Source organism: Astatotilapia calliptera, chromosome 12 (assembly GCF_964374335.1).
Source record: "Astatotilapia calliptera chromosome 12, fAstCal68.1, whole genome shotgun sequence".
NCBI classification, from domain to species: domain Eukaryota; kingdom Metazoa; phylum Chordata; class Actinopteri; order Cichliformes; family Cichlidae; genus Astatotilapia; species Astatotilapia calliptera.
In genome coordinates this window covers 24,403,639-24,428,382 of record NC_137433.1, presented here as the reverse complement: position 1 = coordinate 24,428,382, position 24,744 = coordinate 24,403,639, and the positions used below count along the sequence as shown (strand labels likewise).

The 24,744-nt window shown below is 40.2% G+C and overlaps 1 protein-coding gene and 1 long non-coding RNA gene across 3 annotated transcripts in view; both read right to left on the bottom strand.

The window, feature by feature from the left end:
* Nucleotides 1-691: 691 nt before the first annotated feature.
* LOC145432168 (uncharacterized) lies at nt 692-17,453 on the bottom strand. Of its 2 annotated transcripts, none has more exons than XR_013912446.1 (4): nt 17,053-17,453; nt 11,921-12,127; nt 11,723-11,831; nt 692-1,512 (listed from the first exon to the last, which is right to left on the bottom strand). It is a non-coding gene; the product is annotated as an uncharacterized LOC145432168 (long non-coding RNA). The 2 variants fall into 2 exon arrangements; XR_013912447.1 differs by lacking the exon at nt 692-1,512 and adding an exon at nt 9,158-10,946.
* Nucleotides 17,454-19,539: 2,086 nt separating this feature from the next.
* The window catches only part of ccser1 (coiled-coil serine-rich protein 1), a 126,697-nt gene continuing 121,492 nt past the window's right edge, over nt 19,540-24,744 (bottom strand). Inside the window, exon 11 of the mRNA XM_026188367.2 lies at nt 19,540-24,356. Within this exon, the coding sequence (XP_026044152.1) occupies nt 23,535-24,356 (822 nt within the window). The 3' untranslated portion in view covers nt 19,540-23,534. The remainder of the gene's footprint in view (nt 24,357-24,744) is intronic.

Below are 24,744 nucleotides of genomic sequence, written 5' to 3'. Positions count from 1 at the left end.
CATCCAGCTCTCACTGTCCTCGACTAATGCCGTCCTTAAGCATATTTAACAAGAAAGTGACAAGGATAGATGCATACAGACATAAAATTAAGTGCAAACAAGACTTGCTGATTAACTAATAAAAGGGCAAAAGTAGCCAGTTCAGATCCACTAAAGATAACTTTGTTGACAGTATTTATTGCCGCCGTGACACAGCCTACTGCACTGCATACTAAACTCCTGTCTTTACAGGGAGCAGAAGGGCACTGCCGGGGCTTTACAAGTGAGCGCAAAGACTAAGGGAATAAGTTAGACAAAGGAAGAAGTAAGGATGTTTCCTTCTGAGCATTTTTTATTCTGTTATGTAACATTTTGGCTTCTAAAAAGGAGATGAGTGGGAAACCACACGTAAGATTGGTATACTGCATCAGCCAGTAGTCCATCTTCATAAGGCTGCAAAAATTGTATCTTCAGCCAAACACTCAATAGGCTGTAATGTTGTTTTATTATTTTCACCTTCACTTGGAAACATTTCACTTCACATATTAGTGAATTCTAACAGCTCAGCATGTGGCATGTGCCTACATGATGTTTTGTGTGTGAGGAACTACTTGCATGATCTTGCCTAAAGCACAAACATAACTAGGACCACAGCATGGATGGTGGCTCAGGTAGTTTAAGCAGTGTATGGTGTCGATTATTACTTCTCCAGTTTTTTTTTTGGCTGTGCAGGCTAGCATACTGTAAAGTAGTTCTGGATTTATAAGGTTATTTAATGGCCCTAATTATACCTCACATCTATTCCACCCATTGACATCTGTGTCCTGTGTCCTGAGGTGTTTATGAAGAGTTATTGGTCTTCTTTTCCATTTTTTTTAGCTCTGCAGATAAGTGTTTTGGCTCGGAAAATACCAATAATCATCATTATCCAATATCACAGACACGCAAACCCATGTCAGACTACACTGAGTCACAATTTAGCTGCTAAAATGAGTGGTTCATCTACACCCATTCATTTGCTTAATTTTCTTCGCTGGATACGGTGACTGTCGGAGGTTGGGTGCCAGATCTGTAGGCTGTCTCAGTGGTAGGGTTTTCCAAAGCAAACAAATTTATTTACAAATGCTGCAGAATCACCTATCAGCTACTGAGGTTGAATTTTCTCTTGTTTCCATACTGTTATTTGCTTCATGAAATATTTAGTAAAACACTTTAATACGTTTCCATCGAATTGTCTTTATAATTTTCAAGTAATGTAACTCTGAACTGTAAAACTGAAAACAATCAAATTCATTCAACCAAAATCATTTATTTCCATTAATAATACAATGTACTTGTTCTTTATACTGTGCCGAAAAATAAAAAATAAATAAATTCAACATTTAAAAAATAATAATCAATGCACTGGGAATCACAACACTAGACCTCAGTGACCTAATCAGTCCTGAAACGTAGTTCTGCTCCAATCACGCACCTCTGTCTCCAATAACAGGTTGTGTTCCAGGCCAGACATTCAACTTGAAGCAAGAACATCTCCAAAAGAAAGAAAGGCAGATAAAACTTTAATAGAAAAATATGATGCTCTGAAAAACTGCAACAAAACAAATCTCATATCTATAAATGGGTCTGCTCTGAAATACATTTATATTTACTGGATTTTAGAATTTCACAAATACATCTTTTCATAAATGATTTTTTCCAACATGTCATACTTTTGAAGGTAAACATTTGGCTTAAGAGGAGTAGGAGTCCATTTCTCCAGCATACTAAGATTTTATTTGTGGTGACCTGTATACATGTGCAAAATTAGACATATGAGCTGCAGAAAAGAAAGAACTAATTACTTTGATAAATAAAAACATATTTTAAAAAAAAATCAGCTGCCTTTCCAGACAGTCTTTTATCCCACAGATGACCTTCAATTCTATGGTCTTAGAGTGCAGCTGGCATCTGTAGTCCTTGTTCTGCTCTACAGGCTCGGTGAGCTTGCTGCGGAATAACATAAAACAGTTTTCCTACTGTTTAAAGTGGCCCTCAACCTTCCAGCAGATCTCCAGAGCAGGACAAGGACTATCGTCACCAGCTGCAGTACAACTGTGGGAGGAGAGACTCTCTAGAGAGGCAATAGAATGACACTGACGATTGGCACACCAGCGATCGAGCCACTGAACTGGAGAAAGACGAGACAAAAAGACAAAAGACAAAAAAACCACTAACTGGTTAGTGCTAACTAAACTTTTAAGATGAAAGTGAATAGATTGCTTATTGAAGGGATAAAGCTTCTTATTATTATTTTTAAGTGATGCAACACGAGAAAAGCTGGCCAAAGAAACAATCTGGCTTCATACAAAAACAATTAAGTAATCACGCAATTACAAACAACAGGACTTTCAAATATTTCCAGTGTTTGTTATCTTAACTTCACTTTTGGCAATATCTCTCAAAACTATGCCTAAAACAGTTTCCTGAATAGTTTCTCATGTATAAACTGCAAATAGAAAGCACACTATTTTGCCCTAAATCCTCACCCAGCAAACCTCTCAGAGAGCAAAACCCCCACTGAGTGGAACCACGCAATCCTAGTGCTGAAAATTTGTCCCCTTGGTGATGTTAGTGATACTTTTCAATCTTTAGCCTGTTACAATAATGTTGTGTGGATTGTGATCTGGCAATAATTTCGTTGAAACCTTGTTAAGACTTTATCAGAGGCAATGTATTTGCTCGAAAATTTGTTAGAAAAATGACCATGAACTGATGGGATAAAGCACACAAAGGAAAGTTCTACAAATATATTCAAACAGCTTTAGTCATACTGTCATTACGATCTGATCATGTTAACACATTACCATGCATGTATGTAACAAAAGAGCTTTATGACCTTCACACTTCAGTATGTATGAAAAACCTTCTACAACATGGGCCTTTAATGTGTAATCTTTTCATTATGTGTAGCAAAGGCTATGATGGCGTTTGACTTTGAATTTTTTTTTTTAGTAAGTGAGACAAGGCCTTGCGCCTTATTGTTAATGTGGAATTTGAATTAATGTGGAATTTTATAAGAAGAACATTTCTTAACTAACTCCACTGAAATTCTAAGGGGGCTTTTCAAAAGAGTCAAAAGGTGGATTTCTAATATTTATCAAATAACGGAATTATAATAATGGAAGAATGAAATCAGTCCACTTAGAGTAATGGGGGAAATTTAAACACCTGTGACTCTGTGCCTGCGGAGCGCTAATGTTTTTCCGTGAGAGGAGTCAAGACCCTCAATCAGACACGCACATTTTCCTATGACTGGAATTGTATCTGTCACAAAGTCTAAAAAGTTAAGACCGTCTTGGACTTGCTCAACTGACCTTAATGTCACAATATCAAAAGGATGCATGTGACCACACTCACACATACATGCACACAGACATCACACTGTTTTACACACATCAAAGCAAAAGCACAAGAGCCTGCAGACCCTCTTCTTCTAAGGCTGGTGCATACTGATGTATGTGTGTATGTATGTGTGTGTGTGTGTGTGTGTGTGTGTGTGTGTGTGTATGTGTGTGTGTGTGTGTGTGTGTGTGTGTGTGTGTGTGTGTGTGTGTGTGTGTGTGTGTAGCAGGTTGGAGAAGGTGTGTGTTGTTTTATTCTTTTTTCTTTTTTCTTTTTAATCTCTGTGGTCTTCTTAAGCCGGGGGTTTGCTTTTCTTTTCAACACATCAAAAAAAAAAAAAGAAAGAAAAAAAAACGAGTGGGCAGTCCATCATCTCAGAGAATTTCATGGATTCCCCTTAGTGTTACCAGAGGTAACGGTCATTTTTAATAGCCAAAAAAACAAAACCAAAAAACCCAAAAAAAACCACACAGCAATTTTAATTATTTTCTTCCTTGAGATGAAGAATAAATCAGATTTATTTGATAAAACAGCTTAAAGCCTCATTTTCAAGAACAAAGATGCTGAATTGCTGGTGATAGAAAGTGCTTTAAATGAATATGTCTGTGATAGTTCTCAGTCATCCAGGTAATCATAGTCTAAGCGACTCTTTTTAGTTGCTTGAAGACGTTTCACCTCTTATCCGAGAAGCTTCTTTAGTTCTAGATGATCAACTGGGGGTCCATATCTCTCCCATAGGGCTTAAATCTGATCTGGGACTTTCCACCATTTGACCTTAGAACTGAAGAGGCTTCTTGGATGAGAGGTAAAACACCTTCAAGCAACTTAAAGGAGTCCAGACGCTTTTCTTTCAAAGCTCCTTGGACTACTTTAAATGAACTAATAAGTGTATAGAAACTAATAAAATAATAATATCAATAATTGTACTGGCCCATGTTGCAAAAATATAAAAATTCTGGTATTTTCTTTTTTTTTTTTTCTTCGCTTGTTGTACGCTGTTCTCAGATCTGTGTGACAACAAAAGACCAAATTTACTGCTGAATTGTCGCTCAACTAAACAGTGCAGCAGTGTCCCCCTGTGACATTGCAGAACTTTCCAATCCATTAATCCACAATGGATTATTGTGGAGGTAGTGCTGATATCATTACCCCAAATTGAAAGCACGTTTTCCTACTTACGCCCTTCAGCTGATCTGTGTATATAGGTCGCTGAATGTCCGTCAGCCATACAAAACAAATTCCTCTTTGACCAATGTTAAAGGTCATAAAATGGAAATTCATGAAATACAAGATAACTGAGAGATAAATAAATAAGTATGTCCTTTGAAGCATCATCAACACGTTACCCCAGCAGTTGCCTAGACAGTGCTAGACTGTTGGCACTTGTTAAAATTTGTCTTTCTTCTTCATCTGCTTTGTGGCCTTAGGCTGGAACCGACTTTGTGTTACAATGACACCATCCGTGTCCACGCAATCTACACAAATACAGTTTCTGAACTAGCAGCAGCCATATGGCAGGTTACTGGCCTGCATAATTGGCTTAAACAAGAAACAGAGTGTGCAGTATCTGTGTGTGCATGCGCGTGCACGCATCACAGGGAGTGTGTGCGTAGGCAGCCTTTCCTCTATGTCGCAACAACTCTGTCGATAATCATGCAGCAAATGAGCCTGCTGTCATTGCTGTGGTCCCTTGACATAGCTGCTGCAGCCAGAGAGCACCCTCCTCTCAGAGACACTCACGCCCAAGACACACACTGAAATCTGAACACCTAAACCTCTTTATTCGTGATGCCAAGTCATTACGCATCATCATCATAATCATGGCGTATCACTTTTCCCCTTGAAGTTCTCTACTGGGGTATATAGTATATTCTTCTTTCCCCATCATATTTTTTCTTCTGGAAAAGCCCAACCCATCATCTCCTAACACATCTCCTGTCTATGTTCCTGTCACTGACACCGCCTCATCTCTCAGATGATGAGAGCGTCTCTCACTTTCTCACTATCCCGCCATATTTTTCAGTGGGAATAAACTCAAAGGTGGCATTAAGAATTGATACAGAATAAATGTGTAAATGTATAAAAATCATTTTAGATACACTGCATAAATCATGACGTACTTAAGCTCAGTCAGATTTTGGAGAACCAGATAATTTGATGATGGAAATGCTATTTTTAAGTTCAGACAAATTTCAAAATGAAACTATGTAACAATGTAACAAATGAAATTTCTAGCTGTTGTTGGGGTTTTTTTAGCTTTGACTAAGATGTGGACCTTTTGTGTCTTGGATCCAGGCCAATGTTGTCAGATCAACTTTTAATCACTGTTCCAGTTTCCAATACGTGGCTTTTCTTGTACAGCTGTAATAGAAAAAGAAAGAAGGAAATCTATTTTCCCAAAACACTGTGAGAAATATAAATATAACCAGATGTGGTGTATAATGAAATAAGGATATTGAAAATGGCACAAAAATAGCAATTTATGATATGACTGGATATACAACGGGTGGCGTAATGTGCTTTGGATGTGGGAAGTACTGATAGTACAGATACTTGTGTTAAAGAAAAAGACTCCAGTCAAAGTTGAAGTACTGATACAACTTGTTTACTCAAGTAAAAGTTAACAAGTTCTCTACCAGCGATGTTTTTACTAACTAAACCTCATGTCATATTAATAGCATAATGTCACCATCCTGTTACAACCACAATGTACCTATCTTCAAGATTACCACAAAAATTCACCTCGAAATGATTTCTTGAACATGACAATGACTTCCCTATGCTCAAATGGTCTCAGTCATAAGCCCAGTCACTCCATCTCAATCTAATAGATTGATTAGATTTTGGAGTGCGGTGAAGATTGCATCATGGATTTCCAACCTACCAATCTGCAGGAGCTCTGTGATGCTATCATGTCAAGATAGACCAAAATCTCTGAGGAGTGTTTCCAGCACCTTGTTGAACCTATGAAATTAAGAATCAGGGCAGCTGAAAGCAGCAGGGGTTCCAACCTTGCGTTACCAAGGCCTACCCAGTAAAGTGTCCAGTGGGGGTAGATCTTGTCAGTACTCTGGATAAATAAAGTAATAATGTCACAACACTTTGCATATGTATTAAAGTTGTGTGTCACTCCCTATTCATTTAAATAAGGGCTTCAAAACAGCTGCACAAATAGCTACCCAAGGGTGTTACGAAGATGCCACTATGTTGTGCTAAGAACCTTGAATTTGCTTTCCACTATTTCACTCCCATTTCTTGGTCTTGTTTGTTGTTTCTCTATGTTGTTCTTTCCTGTATTCGCTTTATTTTCACCCCAACTGATTGCAGCAGATGGACGCCCTCCGTGGTTCAGCTGGAGGTTTCCTCTTGTCAGTGCGCCCCAGGGTGGCTGTGGCTACATTGTAGCTTGCCATCACCAGTGTGTGAATGTGTGTGTGAATGGGTGGATGACAGGTTGTGTAAAGCGCTTTGGGGTCCTTAGGGACTAGAAAAGCGCTATACAAATACAGGCCATTTACCAGGCCATCTTGTTACAGAGGAGAGTTTTCTGTTTTGTTTTTCTCATAGGCTTGTTGATTGCTGGGTTTCTTTGTATAATTTTGTCTGCTCTTCACCTTACAATACTAGAGTGGATATTCTTGCAACCATAGTTGTTAAACAGCTGTCAACTTCTACTGCACACATTTGTTAGCACCACAACAAATTTAACTTACACGTTTTCTATTTTATCGGGGACAGATGCTATCTGTAAGGTATTCTCTTAGGGATTTCTTCCTGTTATTATCTGGCATAATTCTGAGATGTCTCCAGGTCATCTAACCCAGCAGCATCTACACTGCTAAAAAAAAAAAAAAGAATGATCATTAATGACCATTCTAGTATAAGTCAGATAAACTCCGGCGATATTAATCTGTCCAGTTAGGAAGCATAAACCATCGTGAATCAGTCCCTGGTCTCCATGTTCTTGGAGCTTCACACTAACCTCCACTTTTTAGCCGATGGTAGTCTGACTGCTGTTAGGTACAGGGACAAAATACTTGTCACTGTCAGATCTTGCGCTGTTGCAGTAGCCCTGGGTTCCCCCTTGTGCAGGAAAACGCCCAGCATCACATGTCAAGAACATGTAGGCCTTTCCTGGGTAACAAAGGCACTGATGCCACTGACTGAGCATCATGTTCCCCAGACATGAATGAAAGTTTAAAACCTCTGGAACGTAATGTATCCTTACAACACTGCCAAATGGTGCCATAGACTATTCAACAGTTTAGTAAGGCCCTGATCAAAACCTAGGAGAGGATGTTGCAGTGCATCATCCACTGTGACTTCAGGAGCATTACTGGATGTAGGGACTGCATAAAGACATGTAAAGGCCATGAACATTACTGGGCTACACTGATGCAAGTTCAATAATTGCACTGAATCAATGCTGAACTTGTATTTAGTCACTTTTGCACCTTCACCTGTATTGAAACAATGCTGAAACCAGAAATGGTATTTTAATCGATATTAAACACATCAAATTGCTAATAATATTAAAAAATATTGTACTTTTTTATGTTACAGTAACATTGTAAAACAAATACAGTGTATTAGTCCACAAGATTGTCAAATAAGATTACACAGGTTTCCTGGGAGCCTTCATGCTCAAACAGTTCTCCACACTTCTGTTAACATCCAAATAAATACAGCTGCACTCAAGGACAAACCGCAAGCACTGAATGACTTCAACACTCCTTAATACTTATCAATGGATATTTAGTACAAAACATGCCATTACTTACCACAAGATAACTTGATTGGAAATATCCCAGCATATAAACGTGACAGCAACACAAACATACTTTCATGACTGTCTCTGCGCCGTTCCCTAGCATTCCTAGTTAACAGGCGTAGCTCAAAAAGAGCAGTGCCATCTGGTGGCACAAAAAAAAATACCATCTGTCTCACCTACTCATATTTAATCTCACTACTAAACATTAGGCACATTTCACAACTTAACATTGGTTTAAAACACAACTTTACATAATGTATGAAATTAAGATTAGCTTAAAATCATTTTTGGCTAATTCAAATTGTATGATGTCAACATGGTCAATTTATGATTCAAACCATCTACTAAAGAAAAACAAAGGTGCAGTGAATGCAGTAAAGTGGATAATGGATATGAAAAAACAGTAAAATAGCTAGCTAGCATAGTATAGGGTCCTAGCTAACCTAACCCTACTATCATCTAAGCTGGCATTCATGTTCGCAGGCTAACATCATTAAAGTGTCTAATAATGTCCACTGTGACAGTCACAAATCTACAGATGGTATCACAGCATACAGCACTCAACAATGTACATAAACTATAACGAGTGTCAGGAAGCACTAAGTCCTTCACTATTCGCCAAAATAGAAGCAAAATGTTTGGTGTAAGTTACCCAGCTTAAACCTCAGTGGCAGCTACCTTGTCTTGCCGGTAAAAAGGAATCCACCTCAAATGCAGCTCTTTTAAAGGATCTGAGCTGGAAAGAGTAGGTATTTGGTAGGTCAGCTTTTTGCAGAAATTTAAAATAATTAGAAGTGTGAAATGACCTTTAAATTGCATTAAATTGTATATGACATGTCTGCTTCAATTTTTGACAAGTGATTGATAATGTTAGGATTAATTGTGAAAACTAATCTTCTTTGTTCTTCTTTTCCCTCTCTGGAAGAATTATGTCATAGGCCAGTTTGAATTGAGAAGGCGTGGTAAGAGAGTATATAAAGCTTAGAGAGATGGATAGGTGGCCATTTTGGAAGTTGCTGTGTGTTGTGTGTGTGTTGTGTGTGTGTGTGTGTGTGTGTGTGTGTGTGTGTGTGTGTGTGTGTGTGTGTAAAAGATTGGCCAATAAACTAAAGTTGTTCTCTGTTCAGTCAAAACAGAGTGATGTCTGCTGTTTTCACACCACACCCCTCTGCGTAGCACGGGGTTAAGAAATATATATCATAAAATTAAAATATTACACTATAACAAAACGCTTACTTGACAAAATTCACAGAGGAAACCTCTGGGGTGGAATAGTGTCATCTACCGAAGGATCATCTTCCTGTCAGCTGTAACATACATAATACTCAGTACTGCAACTCACCAAGGAAAAAGAGCTGAGGTGATGTTAGTGGCCCTGAATATGACTGGGTGTTTAGTAGGAAGGTCTTTGTTGTTGTTGTTTTTTTTATCCAGGAACTTTCTTAGAAGATTCAACTGATCAATAATCTGGTAATTACATTTATTTCAGAAGCTAAAAGGGTCAGAAGACTGGAGTGGTGAGTAATGACTGTATCTGTTGAAAGGTGACATTTACAATGAAGTCTTCTTGATGAGTGGGGGATTATGACTTTTTCTAAGTTATGGCTACAGCTGGGAAAGAGACCAAGAAAGCCTGAGTTTCATCTAGATTCTTATTTCATATATAAAGATTGCATCTTCTTTCTTTGGCTGCTTACATAAAATTCCTGCAGATGGAAACCAAACAACACAAGCACATGATGGTAAATGAAGGAGCAATAGAGATCTGTGTGGCTGAAGGAGGACAGGGAAAGTGGAAGAAATTAAAAGAGAACAGTAGAAAAATTAATCTCAGTGAATTTCCTCTTACAAGCCAAAAAGGCCCGTCATATTTGATATTTTGCATCTCGGTGGAGGAGGAAAAGAGCAGAGATGCTGAGTGGGCTCACTTGAAGAGTCATCAGTGGCAAACAGTATCGCCAGTATGATACCATACAATCTGCTTCCAGTAAAAGCCCAGGCTAAATTTGTCTTGTGTTGTACACATGGTAGTCAGGTAGCAGAAAAGCGGAGAGACACTGAGTGGGCAACATGAGCCCCGATGAGTATGCTCGCATAAAGCTAAGCCAACTGTTACGCCAACTGCCTAGTTCAAACACAAAAAAGCCATTCTAAAAATGTCAGCTGAAATCGAAATCGACTATCTGCTCATTTTTATTTGGGAAGACAGCGGCGTAGTGGAGAGTCAAACGATGCTTCTGTGTTATGAAGTCAAACCATATCAGAAAAATCTCTGGCTTCACACGCAGGACCAGAGAGGGATTTCAGAGAAACCCACTGCAGGCTGACAGGCTCTGTGAATGTGAATCATGATTAGAGGACGATGCAAGCCAGCACATGCCCTAAACTGAGCGTTCAGGCTGGTGAAGGATTGCTGAGCTTCCATGTGACCTTAAGCAAGGCATAAAGGCCTCCAGGAGTTTACATATATTTTCAGATGTCTACAAACCTGTGTACTATTTGTGTAGTTGTACAAGTGAGTTTATGTGCTGTATGTATGAGATACAGATTTGTGTAGGGAACCTCGAGTGACCCAGGAGCAAAATTCTCCGCAGACTTGAGTTCAGGGTTCATTTCCCAACATCTGTGCCTTCAGCTTGGTCCTGTGGTCCAACAAACAGAAACTGGCAGTGTTCCAGTGTGAGCAGCCAATAAGGGATCGTGTCCTTGTCACTGAACCACTGACTCCTACTGGGTAGGTTAAGGTCTTCTAGAAATGGCTGTGTGGGGCACTGAATCTGAAACCTCTAGTTGCTTTTGGTGAGGCTCTCCACTAGAAGCAAAAAAAAGCAAAACAAACAAAACCCACTGCATGTGAATCCATTCCCAAACTATCTGGAGAGTACATTATGCAACAACAATCACTGTATGTAACTGAGGAAAGGAGGATAGATAACAGTGTTAAACAGTATTCAACACGCTTTCAGGACTATTACAATTACTCATTGAACTGAGTCGACCCAACATTTTCACTCATCTCAACATTTGAGCCACAACCCAGCAAAGATTCTTGAGGCAGTGGTGCTGTGTGCCTGGACAACAATAGCCGGGGGCAGAAAGCATAAAATTACAACAACGTCATTATTACCAGAAGGGACATTGGTCCCACTTCCACTGGTGTTCTACTCACTCACTCTCTGTTCTGCAAAAACAAATGCCACTGTGTAACACATGTTTTTGTGGACTAAGAGAAGGTATTCAATTACATCCTTCACGGCTTTTTGATCCATAAAACTGTAGTGAATTCTTGGTTAATAATATTAAATAAGTAATATTTAAATAAGTAATAATCATTAGCTGTGGATCTTAGATTTGCGAGGACAAGGACTGTCCATTGTCACCGAATTGGTTCAAAATCTTTTAGGAGCAGCCAAAAGGATGGAGAGTGAACTGTAAAGGGCGAATGGTGGAGGGTTCAGTGGTCTCAGGATATTATCTCAGCTTTTTATGGACAATGCAGTGCTGCTGGCTTCATTGAGTAATGAGCTCCAGCTCACACTGAGGCAATTTGCAGCCAAGTGTGAAGCAGTAAGGAGGGAGAATTAACACCTCAGAGTTTGGAGTTTCCAGTTGTCAGCAGAAGAAAAGGGTGGACTCTGTGCTCCAGGTTAGGGATGAGTTGTTGCCTTGAGTGGAGGAGTTCAAGTATGCTAGTTTCCTGTTCACAAGTGGAAGGAGAGTAAAGCTGGAGATTGACAGATGAGCTCTAAATCAACGCTGTTAATTTATCAGTGCTCCTAAACTCACCTGTGGCTCTAAAAGAATACGATCACAGATACAAGCAGCAGGTTGCTCCAGTGGGTGGAGTAACACAGAAGACCCACTAGTTAGTCCTCCACATCAAAAGGAGCCAGTTGAGGGGGATTGGGCATCTGCCTGTGCTTCAAGGACACCTTCTGAGGAATTTCACTGATATTCAAATGGATGGAAAGAAGCTCTTTAATCAATGTTTCTCTGGAATTTAAAAGCAGAGACAAGATTTGTAACATTAATTTTGCCCATTACCCACTGTCATTAGATGAAGAGCAGCAGGGATGTTTAAATTAATTTGTCATAAAATGAAACCAAAAGCAAAACTAATTTGACCATGACGTTGGTAAGAAAAATATTCTGCTGATAGCACAAAAGTAAGTGATGGCGAGAAAGGGAAAAAAATGAGGGAAAAAAGGAAAAGAAAAGCTTCCAAATTGCTACACAACTCTGTAAAAGCTCCTCTGCATGTGTTCCCACTGGATGCAGAAGGAATGATTTCTGTAGAAAACTCTGAAAAACACTTTTCCTTTATGCACTGCATGGTAATTTTTATATGGCCAATAATGACTGAAATGATGGGGAAACTGTTCCAATAATCACCATTATATTTAGATGTCTGTCTATGAATCATCTGTCTTGAACATCAGTGAGATCTTGGCTCAGCGTAGCACGCTTTTGTCTCGCAAGACTGATGGATCGCTGTGGCTTGCACGTGTAAAACAGCCAAGATTACTCATGTGGACTGCAATCATCCAGCTCCACAATAGGCACGTTAAGGACAAAATAATCATTCACACTTCATCTTCGTCTTGGATCAGAAAACTTAGCCAAGAGCTTACAGATGGGCATCTCCTCCTGTTTGTGACTGACAGAAAAAAGGCAGCTCTCTACGACCAAATGGCCAGTGAGCAAAATTTTAAGCAAAACAAATTGTGAGTCAAAGCTTAAAAGGGAAAAAGACAAAGTGATTTTGAAAATTATTAAGCTCATTTTCAAATTCTTTTGGGCTTTTCTCCTCTAATCTAAATGGACCAGGACACAGCTACAGCAGATATATGAAGTCGTTCTTTACCAATATTTTTGTTTCAAAGCAACCTAAACCCTAAATGAATAAGACAAATGGAGAGGCTTCAGGAATAGTTATCCAGGCTTCTTGAAGGACATGAAAAATTAAGCCATTAAGAAGGAGAAACTTTCCAGATGGTATTTCATGTTGGATCAAAATCTGACTGTGCTTTTCTGTGTTCATAACTCCATGAATTTTGACAAGATCCTCAACACCACTCCAAACCATGACAGCACGCTGGAGTCTCCAGTGTGCTTTGCAGATGGCTGTAGGCACTCAGTGTTGTACCTCTCTCCCGACGTCCTCTGTACATACTCACAACAATTTGAACCAAAAATCGCAAATTTGGATTCATCACTCCATAAAATCTGTTGCCACTGAGCTTCAGTCCAATTCTTGTGTAATTTGGCATACCTCAGTCAAGAATGGCTTCTTGACAGCCGCCCTTCCACTGAGAGCATTTCTGATGAGGTTTCAGTGGACAGCAGATGGTTCAGATGCATCTCTCAGGTTGTGTGACAGGTTTTTGCTGCATTTTTCTCTCCATTTCTTAAGGACATGACATTCAGTGAATGTTCATTGTGAGGGGTTTTTTTTTTAGACAGACAGACAGACAGACAGACAGACAGATAGATAGATAGATAGATAGATAGACAGACAGACAGATAGATAGATATACAGACAGATAGACAGACAGTGTATGTGTAAATGAATGGTTCTAAATGCTGTGTATTTATAGTGTATGATTAATCTCTGTGAGCCTATTTTTCCTTTTCTTTTTTTAAGACTGTCACCTACGGTACAGTGCATTGGTGTGAACTGTGTCTGATTTTAGTTCTCTAATTTATGGGCAGCAAACTAGACAAGAAATAAGCTTGATTTGAAAATAAGGGAGCTGAAAAGATGTGTTGTTTTGTACGCACACACGTGTATGTATGTGTGCATAATCTCTGTAACTTCAGGGAAGAAGGTTGTGACTGAACACCAAATGTGACTGGCTGCACGCTGCAGTCAGTGCATGTCTCAGTGCCTTTGTGTCTCAAGTCTAAAAGTCTTTTGGCCATGAAATACAATAATAAAGTTTGCTTTAGACAGTTTTGGGGGACAACCCGAGTTATTTGCACAGACAGACAAAAAGAGAGAGGGGGGGGGGGGGGGGGGGTTGTTGCACACAGACAAGATGGAGGAAGAAGGAGCAGAAGAGCGAGCAAGAGACAGATGGGGGACAAAGCTAAATGGATCCAACACATCCCCACTGATTCTGACAAATGGCAGAGTGACAGAGTGAGGCGACTGCAAGACACACGCGCTCTCTGTCACAACTACAGGCATCAATAGTCGCGTGTCACAGTGGCAGTGGTTAGAATCCAAATAAGTTCAGCCAGAAAAAATAAAACCGATTCAAGTAGCAAATAATTGAGAGCAGTCTGAGTCACACACATATATACCAACACATACACAAACACCACCCACCTCTTTTACCCTTTCACTGCAGGCTTGCAGACATAAGGGAAGCATGCCTGTCACAGCATACTAAGCCAACAGCTAGAAGCGACAGTCTGACTGAGTGGTCTGGCAGCGCTTCAAATGCTGTTATTGATCTGTCTAGAAGTCAAGTTATATTGAGAAATGCAAAAGACTTGACTAGTTAACATCAAATGCTGCTCCTGAGCACATGCTACTACTGTATGATGTATGATGGACATGTGATGACTACAAAGTGAACAAAACAGCAGGCATCTTCTGACGTTTTCTTGTTTTTTCTTTCATTGCTGATGTCGGAGATAAAACCTCAGTCCTTGACAGGTCTGTTCATTTTGTTCACTTTACACTAGAATATATATGTTGAAGGTTAAAAAAAAAAAGAAAAGAAAAGAACCATATAAAAGACACGCTGATGTAAGATTAATTACACACAAATAAAAGTATTACATAGAGTCTGACTATATTAGATCACATATAGATTATATTTATTTATTTATTTACAAAAAAATAAATGTTCAAAATCAGTCTTTATCAGTAAGAAAAACTGTAAAACCTTTGAATTCAGGTAAAAGTCTAAAATGTATATCCTTCACATTTTTTAGTTGTGTCCAGTGGGCCAGATTAGAGTCTTTGGTGGCCTGATTTTGACACCCCTGATCAAGAGTTTATTTCCCTATTAGATGACTTTCTCACATCAGATCTATTGCGAGCAGTAGGAAGAACGAACTTCCTTTTAACACAAAGTGACCTCCATCTGAACCAGGCTCAGGGAGAGTCAGCCAGGCTGGCGGTGAGGTGAAAGAGAATCACATAATAAGGAGTATGGACTAGCTATATCACAATCACTTAATTTCTTTTAGATACTATGTTCCTAATTTTGGCACATATGAAAAAAGGAGCTCCAGAGATTTTTCGAATGTGTGAAATGAAAGACATACCCTGGCCAAACATTAGTCTAACATTCTGGACAGCATTATTGCAGCCTAAAGGAATGCTAAATACAATAAATGTAGTTTTGCCTGAAGTTTATAAACTAGGCTTTATATCTTTAACACATGCTCATACTTTAACTGATTTGTGTCATGTGGGCTAATAGTTAAATATACCTGGGTGGATATCCACTGGGTGGAAAAGTCTGCAGTGGGTTTTTTGTTTATTTGTTTTTAAAAAAAATATTGCCTAATGGAGTTTTATATTTTTCCAGGCTTCCCAGCAGTTCTGTCAGTCAGATCAGTTTGTTCCTGGCCTAATTTCATAAAAGCATGGGTGCATTGTGTTCTTGGCAACCTCTAAAGTCTTTTGTCTCTTACAAGTTGGGCTGATATTCTGAGTTTCTTTTTGTTTTGACTGGTGGATAAAGTGTGATGGCCTGGAAAGTTGTTTTCGTGAGTCCTGATCAGCGACTCACAGGTTTGTGAAGTGGGAGGCAACAGTGAATAAAACTGCAGGATTAGTTTAGCCGCCTGTGCGTGTATCCTTGTTGCTTTTCCATTCATCTTCTTAACTGTTTGTTCAGTTCAGGATCACAAGGGGGGCTGGAGCCTGTCCCAGAGTTCAGGGGTACACCCTGGACAGATCAGCAATCTGTTGCAGGGCTAATACATAGAAAACCATTCACACTCACACCTAATACCAAGTTAGAATCAAGATTAACATAATGTAAAGTCTTCGACATATGGGAGGAAGCAGAAGTATCACCCAGAATCTTCTTGGTGTGAGTGCTGGGCTGAGTATCTGACTTGTGTGTGGGTATAATACCATATGCTCCTGGTCTGAAGTATGTCCACACCCTTCAGTGGTCATTACCTACAATAAGGTGTGAGGAATTTTGATCACATGGCATTTGTGGATGTGTATTTGGTCCATGGCGTCTTTCCAACAACTGTGACATTGACTGTACATCTGCACAGAAGTTTTCAGTGCGAAAAGAAAAACTACTAAAAATTACCAGAACTAGTAAAGACAGTACAACGTGTGCACACACCGCGCTTTAAGTGGATTATAATTGTAAAGAAAAAGGAGATTCTTGGTTACCTGCAGGCCAACAGTGCATGTAATGCAGGCCAGTCATTTATTTATTTAATAGTTTCACCAGCTGCTGTGTGCTTTTGCACAGATTATTATCCTGTATTTGATTTAATTCACAGTTTCCAGTGCATTTTAGACAGACCTCATCTCACAGTTGTTTGCTCCAGTTAAACAGAGACATACACAAAACACAGAACAGATCAATACCTTAATTAATATGAACACTAAGTCTGTGTAAGACAGTGGTGTGGGTGCGTATTTAACTTTAAAAGGGAAAAACAAAAAAACGCTAGCTTCAAAACAACATAAGATCAGTATGGTACGATCAGATAATTATTTATTGGTTGGTATTTAATGTGTCTTTTTGGATTGGTAAGTCTGTGCTTTGAAGCAGGATTTTATATTATCCACGTAAGGTCAAGTTTAATCCTGGCTTTTCCGTATTTCAAAGTATAAACAGAGAACAAAAAAGTATAGACACGCAGTATATTGCCATATGTTACATTTTAGATTAGCAATCAACAGGTAAAAATGACAGCCTACTCACCAATAAATTCTCCAGAAAATAGCGTCACCATTCCTAGAAGATTCCTCAGACCAGTGAAGATTATCTGATGTCACCTCATTGGTACTCTAACCCAGTGTTTCCCAACTTTTTGGAGCCGCGGCACATATTTCACATTAGAAAAATCACAGGGCACACCACCAAACAAAAATGTCACTAAAATCATATTGATCATTTTCCCCTGTGCACCAGGCAGAGCGGAATTGGCTGGATTTGTCCCCAATATACATTTTTTGCTTTCCTCTGACTACTACTCATGATTGGGCTTTCATCTGGCTCGAAATTTTCTCCAGGTCAGACTGACTACTTACAAAAAAATCTATTACTATTTCGCGCTGCGTTGTCTCACTCGCAGCATGACGGGATAAATTCTTCTTCGTCTTCTTGTTATACTGGCAGTTAGCGATACATTTAATTGGAACAATAAGTTGTATCGCCCTCTAGTGGAAAAGAATGTAATTGTTCTGTCCGTTACTCACGCCGGCCGCTGGGACGCTAAGCGACTTCTTGCTCCAATTAAATTATTCACTTTGTTGCCAGTAGAGCTGTGATTGGTCAGAAGATACCGATGAGCAGAAGAAACCCTGGTTTACTTTATAGCCATTTTTGTGATCGCCAGTTTTAGGGTAAGTGAATCCATATAATTGAATTATACTCTGGATATCTTACAGGTGACACTGTCCAAAACATCCCACATATACTTCAGTTGTGAGGATGGAGTGAGTGAATGAATAAACGAATTCATGAACAACCTTTGCCCTGTGATAGATTGGGATAGGCTCGAACCACCCCGTGACCCTGAACTGGATAAATAGAAGAAAATGGATGGATGGATGGAAGGATGGAATGGAAGTCATTTAAATGTTTAAAAAAGACACATTTATCAGAGCTTAAGGTTCAGTTACATTAGACTACTCTTTATAAGCCATCTATCATGTTATACGTTAATGTTTTTGTGGAAATACTGCAGAAAAATTCAAGCGAAGTCAACAAGAATGTCAGGAACCATAGTTTAACTTTTACATCTTCTGTTAATCATGTTAATATGTCTGATGCAACTATAATCCATATTTTCCTAATAGCTTAATCCAACTAGTGTTACGTCAGACAGTTTGCAGCCTGGACAGATCACCAGTCCATCAGAGAGCCAACACAGAGAGACAGACAGCCATTCATGCCCACATGCATACCTACAGCCCATTTCCGCACACAGAAATGCATACGTGGGAGGAAAGTGGAGTACCTAAAAGAAACCCACGCAGTCTAAGAGAGAGGTCCACACAGAAAGGCTGCCCGCCAACAGGAATGAACATTCTTGCTGTCAGGAAACGGCACTGACCGCCACAAGCCGCCCGCTCACACACACACACACACACACACACACACACACACACACACACACACACACTAACTAATCAGAATACAAGTGTCTTAGATTTATGTGCTTTGGCACATGGCTAAGAAAACAAGCAAGACATATTTAAGGGGTTATCAGTTGTCAATATTAGCAGATGATTCATTTTCAGCTTTTCGGTAAGATCAGTCATCTAAATTTTTTGAACTGAATATCAAACACCAGAAAGGCTTATTGCACAGCCTCCGGAGGATTCAGCAGCAGCCGCACAGATACACATCCTGTCAATTATGTGAGCTCTTTGGACTTCAAAGCTCTGTTAATCAGTAGCCTGTTTACTGATGTGCTGACCTCCTGTCCTATCAATTACAGCAAGTTAGTATCAGAACTGCTGTCTTGTGTGTGTGTGTGTGTGTGTGTGTGTGTGTGTGTGTGTGTGTGTGTGTGTGTGTGTGTGTGTGTGTGTGTGTGTATACTCCTCAACCAGTCATAACATTACCAACACTAATTGAGTGAGTCCAGAAATGAGGAGCGTGCACAGGTCCTCCCTAAGGGGTAAACAGTAAAAGCCTACATTCCCCCCCCCCCCCCCCCCCAAAATAAAAAAAAACAAACCCACACACACACACAAACTTGTGCTAATGTAATTGATTTTCTAAACACTTCCATACTTTACGGTCACTGTCAAATGAAAACTTACTCAGATAGGTTGGAGGCTGATGTCAAATGAGGTAGAATTACTTCTGTCTGCACCCACTGCCGTGCACAACTCTTTAAAAGTCCACTCAAATGTTGTTGCTGGAAAAGTTTTTCCTCAGTCAATCTTGGCGAGCGATGGCCCCTAAGATTCTTTATTCATTGCTTTGTTGTATGTTCTACTTTCAGTCTTTGATTTCATTCATTCTTTTCTTTAGAGATTTGTGCAGCACAGTCTACCCAGTCTGAGAGAGGGAACATAGGTCCCTGAGATTTATTGCTTTATTGAGATGCACTTTTTAATGGAAGCAGAATCCATCACTCATTCTCACAGCTCAAGTGCATCCCAACCTTTCTTCAGATACAACTGACTTTGCACCACTGGTAATAGAAAATGGAATGAAAACATAAAACAGTAACAGATTCCACCATTTCTTTTTACTCGGCAATTTTAATTATATTAAATATTAACAATAAGGACACAGTGGACAAAAAATAGTTCTCATATGAAGAAAGAAATGTGAGGGTGTGGGGGGAAGAAAAATACTTTGGGTAAACATATACAGCAAAGCATACCGACCGCCAGTTAGTCCTTTAAAAGAAGTCCTTGTTAGAGAGATAAAATTCCTAAACTTTAAAGAAGGATCAAGCAAACTCTGAAGAGTTTCTTTTTCTTCTTCCACATCCATGTGGGTGGATTATTTCTAATAAATTGGTGGACTAACTGGTCAGGGGTTCACAGCACGTGTCTACCCGAGAGTTTTGTACACTTAAGACATACATGTGGACCTGAAGAGGAAAAAGCAGTTTTAACAGATTATCATCGTTCACTTTCTGGAGCAAAAGGCTGAAGCAGGGAGAGAGAAAGTAGAATGGCCTTCACACTTATTAAAACTGTCACATTTGCTTTCTGGCGTGTAACCAATAGTAACCTCTAATTACCTCTCGTTAATGTAAAAACAAAAACAAAAAAAAACAAACAGTTTTTGTTATATTTTAATCTTCTGTGTGACAGCAAACAACACATTTGACCCCTGTTATCAATAGTGATCATATGAGAACACAAACTGTTCGTGACAAATCACTAATTTATGTACAATTATTCATTCAAAAAGAAAAAAACAAAACATGATTTAAATACAATAAGCACATTGAAGAGCTAGGACAGCATAAAAACTCTTTAATTCAATAAAATTCTAACAAGGACAGTTTTATTATTACTGTAATGTCCGTTGTGGTTATTATCTTCACTAATATCTTTATTTATTAGTGCCAAGACACTTCTTATTAAACTGCTCCTATGGTGATAAACAGATAAATAAGGCAAAAATACCCAAAACAATAAATTACTGCACAACAAATGTTTGTAGTGTCTTAAATCCACAACATGCTGCTAGGTGAAAAGAAAAAGATATTTAGAGGTACCACTTTTGCTGATTCTAGTTTCCTAACAGTTTATTCTTTTAATCTGAAAAGGAAAAATGTCTTCACATAAGACAGGCCCACGCCACATTTCAACTGCTGTCTTGTGTTTTCAGGCATTGACATATGACATTAAACAGCAGAGTACCTCTGTGGCAAGTTTTAAATTCAAACACGGTGGAAATGAGCGCAGCTGTGTGTGGAAAAAAATAACACCTGAGTGGGCAGTGGAAACGGGGTTAAACACTCTCCTAAGACGTTTCACATGCCCTCAGCTAAATTATGATCCATGCATAGATGAGGGATGTAAATAGAATTTCTTAAGAGGTCAGCCAGCGACAAAACATTGTTCCCCTCCACCTGTAAACAAACCGAGCAGGGAGTGTTTAGATCGCATTACAGCTGCGGTTTTTCAGTCCCGAGTCCTCAGGAGCCATATTACTGCCGCCTGTCTATCCTACCAGGTAGTTAATTGCATTTACCATGTGTAAAATTACTTCCCAACTAGGAAACTGGAATGAAAATCGGCAGCGCCGCGGGTCCCAAAGCTCAGGACTGAATGCCACTGCAACAGAGTCTGTAACAGACACGCTGTATGACAATACAAGCTGGGCTAGAGGAGCGAGCTAGAGTGGAGAGACCAGGGGTGCGACAGAGGGGCAAGGAGGATGAAAGGAACAGAGAAATAAAAGCAGCTACAGATCACATGCTTCACGAGAGGGACGGAGGAGAATAAGCAGATTGCATACATGACAAAATAAGAAAATATGTAGAAGGTTGGAAAAAAAAGGAGAAGAAAAAAAACAGACAGGAAGGAGAGTTGTAGCTTCCTGGCTGGGAGCAGAGCTGCCATCCTTTAGGCTTTTCTTCACCTCTACCAGCCCCTTGACTCATGAGGTGTACATTACAACACACACATGATTTATACAGCTACTCTACAGCCTGGTGCTGGGACAGGAACAGACAAGGTCAAGAACTTCTCTGAAATCTGTAGACGCTGGGAGCGGTGAACTAACCGTCTGCACTCGGCAGATGTGCAGGCTCCCACCGCCCGGCTAACATTGTGTACTCCAAACCTGTCGGGAGTGGCAGGGCTGTTTGATAAGTCTTGCCGGCAGAGCAAATATATGCACCAGCGGCAGACGGAACAGGTCGTTATGCAGTGCAGTTGTAAAAAGTTTCATCACTTATTAAAAGTTACATGTCTTGTCCCCAAACTGTGAATAATGTATGACTCAGCAGGTCAAGGAGGTTTCAATTAATATCAATTTCAAAACAAAATGTGTGTGTCGCATTGTTCAAAACAGCTAAACTGCCGTTATACCAAAAATGCCATCTCATTAGGTCAGTTCTTTAAAGTGTAAGCAACAGAACTGAGATCAGGAAGATCTAACAAGGCTAACATATGAGGGCTGGGTATCAGAGGAAAAACCCGGTGCTCGTGCTTCTGACAAATGAGTTTGTAAAACTGATTTTTGTTTCTTTCCTTTCTTCACTTGATCAAGTATATACACTTCAACACCACATTTGTTTCCTTATCTGCTTCTCTAAAAAATAATCAGACTGTTTGATTCCATCAGTGATGTAGTTTTTCTTCCTGAATCCCCAAAAACTGAGAAAGCACCAGTAAGTTTAATACCCAGCCCTGAAGAAGACTTGAAGGGTTTCATTCCAAAAACTGACACCTTCTTCCCTCTCATTATTTGAAGAAATGCATCAAATCGCTTGTGCCAAATTGAAAAACCGTGCTCTGTTTGAAGACCTCGCTGGGATTTTGCGAACTTTATATAGGTGTCATATTGTTCATGTCGCAGGCATTTCGTTTTTAAATGAAACCCTTCATTTCAGCTTTTGCACTCTACTAATCTAACATTGTAGGTACATGTTGATTCTTGTATATAATGCAAGTAACATCGCAGCATGGTATTTGCACAAAAACAACAGTGGTCCAGATTGAAGCACAGAGTAAATCTAATTATTTATGTGAGCAAAAGGAGTGACGTTTCTTTCTATACAAACGGGGCTCTTATTGGTTATGATTCACTTCTTTAAACACCGACATCAATCTCCACACCAAGAAATTGTTATGAAAAGACTTTAAAAAGTCGCCCCAATCCCGGTTTTGTTGCGGTACAAAATGCTCACCTGTATCGTTTCATAAATCTTAGAAAGCATGCAGTAAAAGGGTCGCATCTGTTCGTCTAAACATGTTCCTTAATCTGGACCTTAAGTGGACGTCACGCAATGAGGATTTGATCTGATGCAGGATTTGGCAATGTGAGAATATATATATATATATATATATATATATATATATATATATATATACTTAGAAGCGCAATTCATGGCAAGTCCCATAGTTCCTTAAGCAGCAGATGGTTTTCACTTAAAAAAAAAAAAAAGGTTAGATAAATGGATAAAAAATACAATCTCAACAATGCACACATCTCATCTCTGTTCGCGTTCACCACCCTCTTATGTGTGCAGATAGTGAAGCGGAGATATCACAGATGATGTCTCTGTGTGAGGAGTGTGTATTTTAATGTGTGCATGACAAGATTTGCGTATGTGTGCATGGATTTGAGGTTGTGAGTTTGTGTGCACTTTGTGTGTCTGTGGGCGTAAGCACATCTAAACTGTCAGCATGACACAACGTGGGAGGTCTGACAGACGGGTGAGTGCCTTTTTCATACTCACAGCTAGATGTGTGTGTGTGTGCGCGTGTGTGTGTGTGTGTGTGTGCACTTGTAGCTAAGTGTTTGTTTATCAGAGCAAATTTGTGAACAAAATGTCAGCAAAGGGCTCGTCTGGATTGCAAAGAGAGACAAATGTGATTGTAAGCGCGCACGGTTCGTGATTGAGGGCGATACTGAGGCAGTGAAACATGGACAACTCGTACTGAAGGAGCAGCAGTTTTGCTTTTAAGTCACTATGTTGTCACTTAGGTTGATGATATGGCTGCTTATAGGTGGAATAGTGTGACTGTGTGCTCTCAACTGTCTCTCTGTGTCAGAGCTTGCAGTTCGGCAGTATGTAGGGAATGTTGGAGGAAGACATTTTTGCGACTGTAGCTATGCAGAGACAGCGGGCCTCGAGGTGGTTGTCCCAAACGGCCGGTAAACGTGGAGGATGAGGAGGAAGAAGAGGAGGTGGAGGAAGGAGTAGGAGGCGGAGGGGAGACTTGCTCAGATGAAGAGATGCTAGCAGAGGGGCTCCCTCTGCTCACAAGACTGTGGAGACTTGAAGAAGCACTGGCCCCGACTGCACGAGGGATCTGGCTGGGGGGATGGTGATCTCCTCCTCCTGCTCCTCCTCCTCTCCTCCCTCCACCTGGCAGACTTGCTCCTCCTCCTCCTCCTGGAGTTAAGGACTCTGCAGAAGAAGAGGATACCCCCTCCAGTAGCTTGGAGGACAGTGATGTAACTGGAGAATGAGTACCGGCCACCGAATTGGACACTGGGCATTGATTCTGACTGAGGCCCGGGTGTGAAACTTGGAGCTGGGCCGGTGTGGTAGACGAGCTTTGGGCCGACGCTGCAGAAGTGGCAGAGGACAGGTTAGAGGAGCCTGGAGCCAGGTATAGAACAGGGTTACGGGCCACCGACTGTGCCAAGACCCCCTGGTGATGGCGCTCCTCCCTGGCAGTGTGCCGCTCAGAAGCAGAAGGCCGGCTATGCAGAGGTGGATAGTGTTGTGGGAAGTGCTGGTTAGAGAGGTCCCCTACGAGTGCACCCCGTACCACCCTTCGGTCCCTTGGGGCCAGACTGGTGCTGCTGCTGTTGCCGAGTCCTGACCACCGGCCTGGATGATTGATCTGAGAGAGAAGCAGAAAAAAAGGGAAAGGGCAGAAGTTAAACAGACTTTATAATTTACTCTGTCAGGGAACGTGTGATGTGAATCTGCCATTTTCCAAAAATTATTTACTGAGCATGTCTCGAGTGCAAAGGAGAAGCAGCGAGTAAAAACACAGACAGACAGAGACAAATAGTGAGTCAGGGAACACGAGACAAGGAGAGTGCTGCTGTGTGCTCAGTATAGATTGTTAATTGGGTGACATTTGGCGAATGATGTCTTTGGGTTCCTGCAGCTTCATCTAATTGTTTCTAAACGAACCGGAACCCTGCTCACTAAAAAAAGTGAAGAACAGACTCACAAATACCACTGAGAGACACGCACACATTAGCACACAAACAGGACGCGGT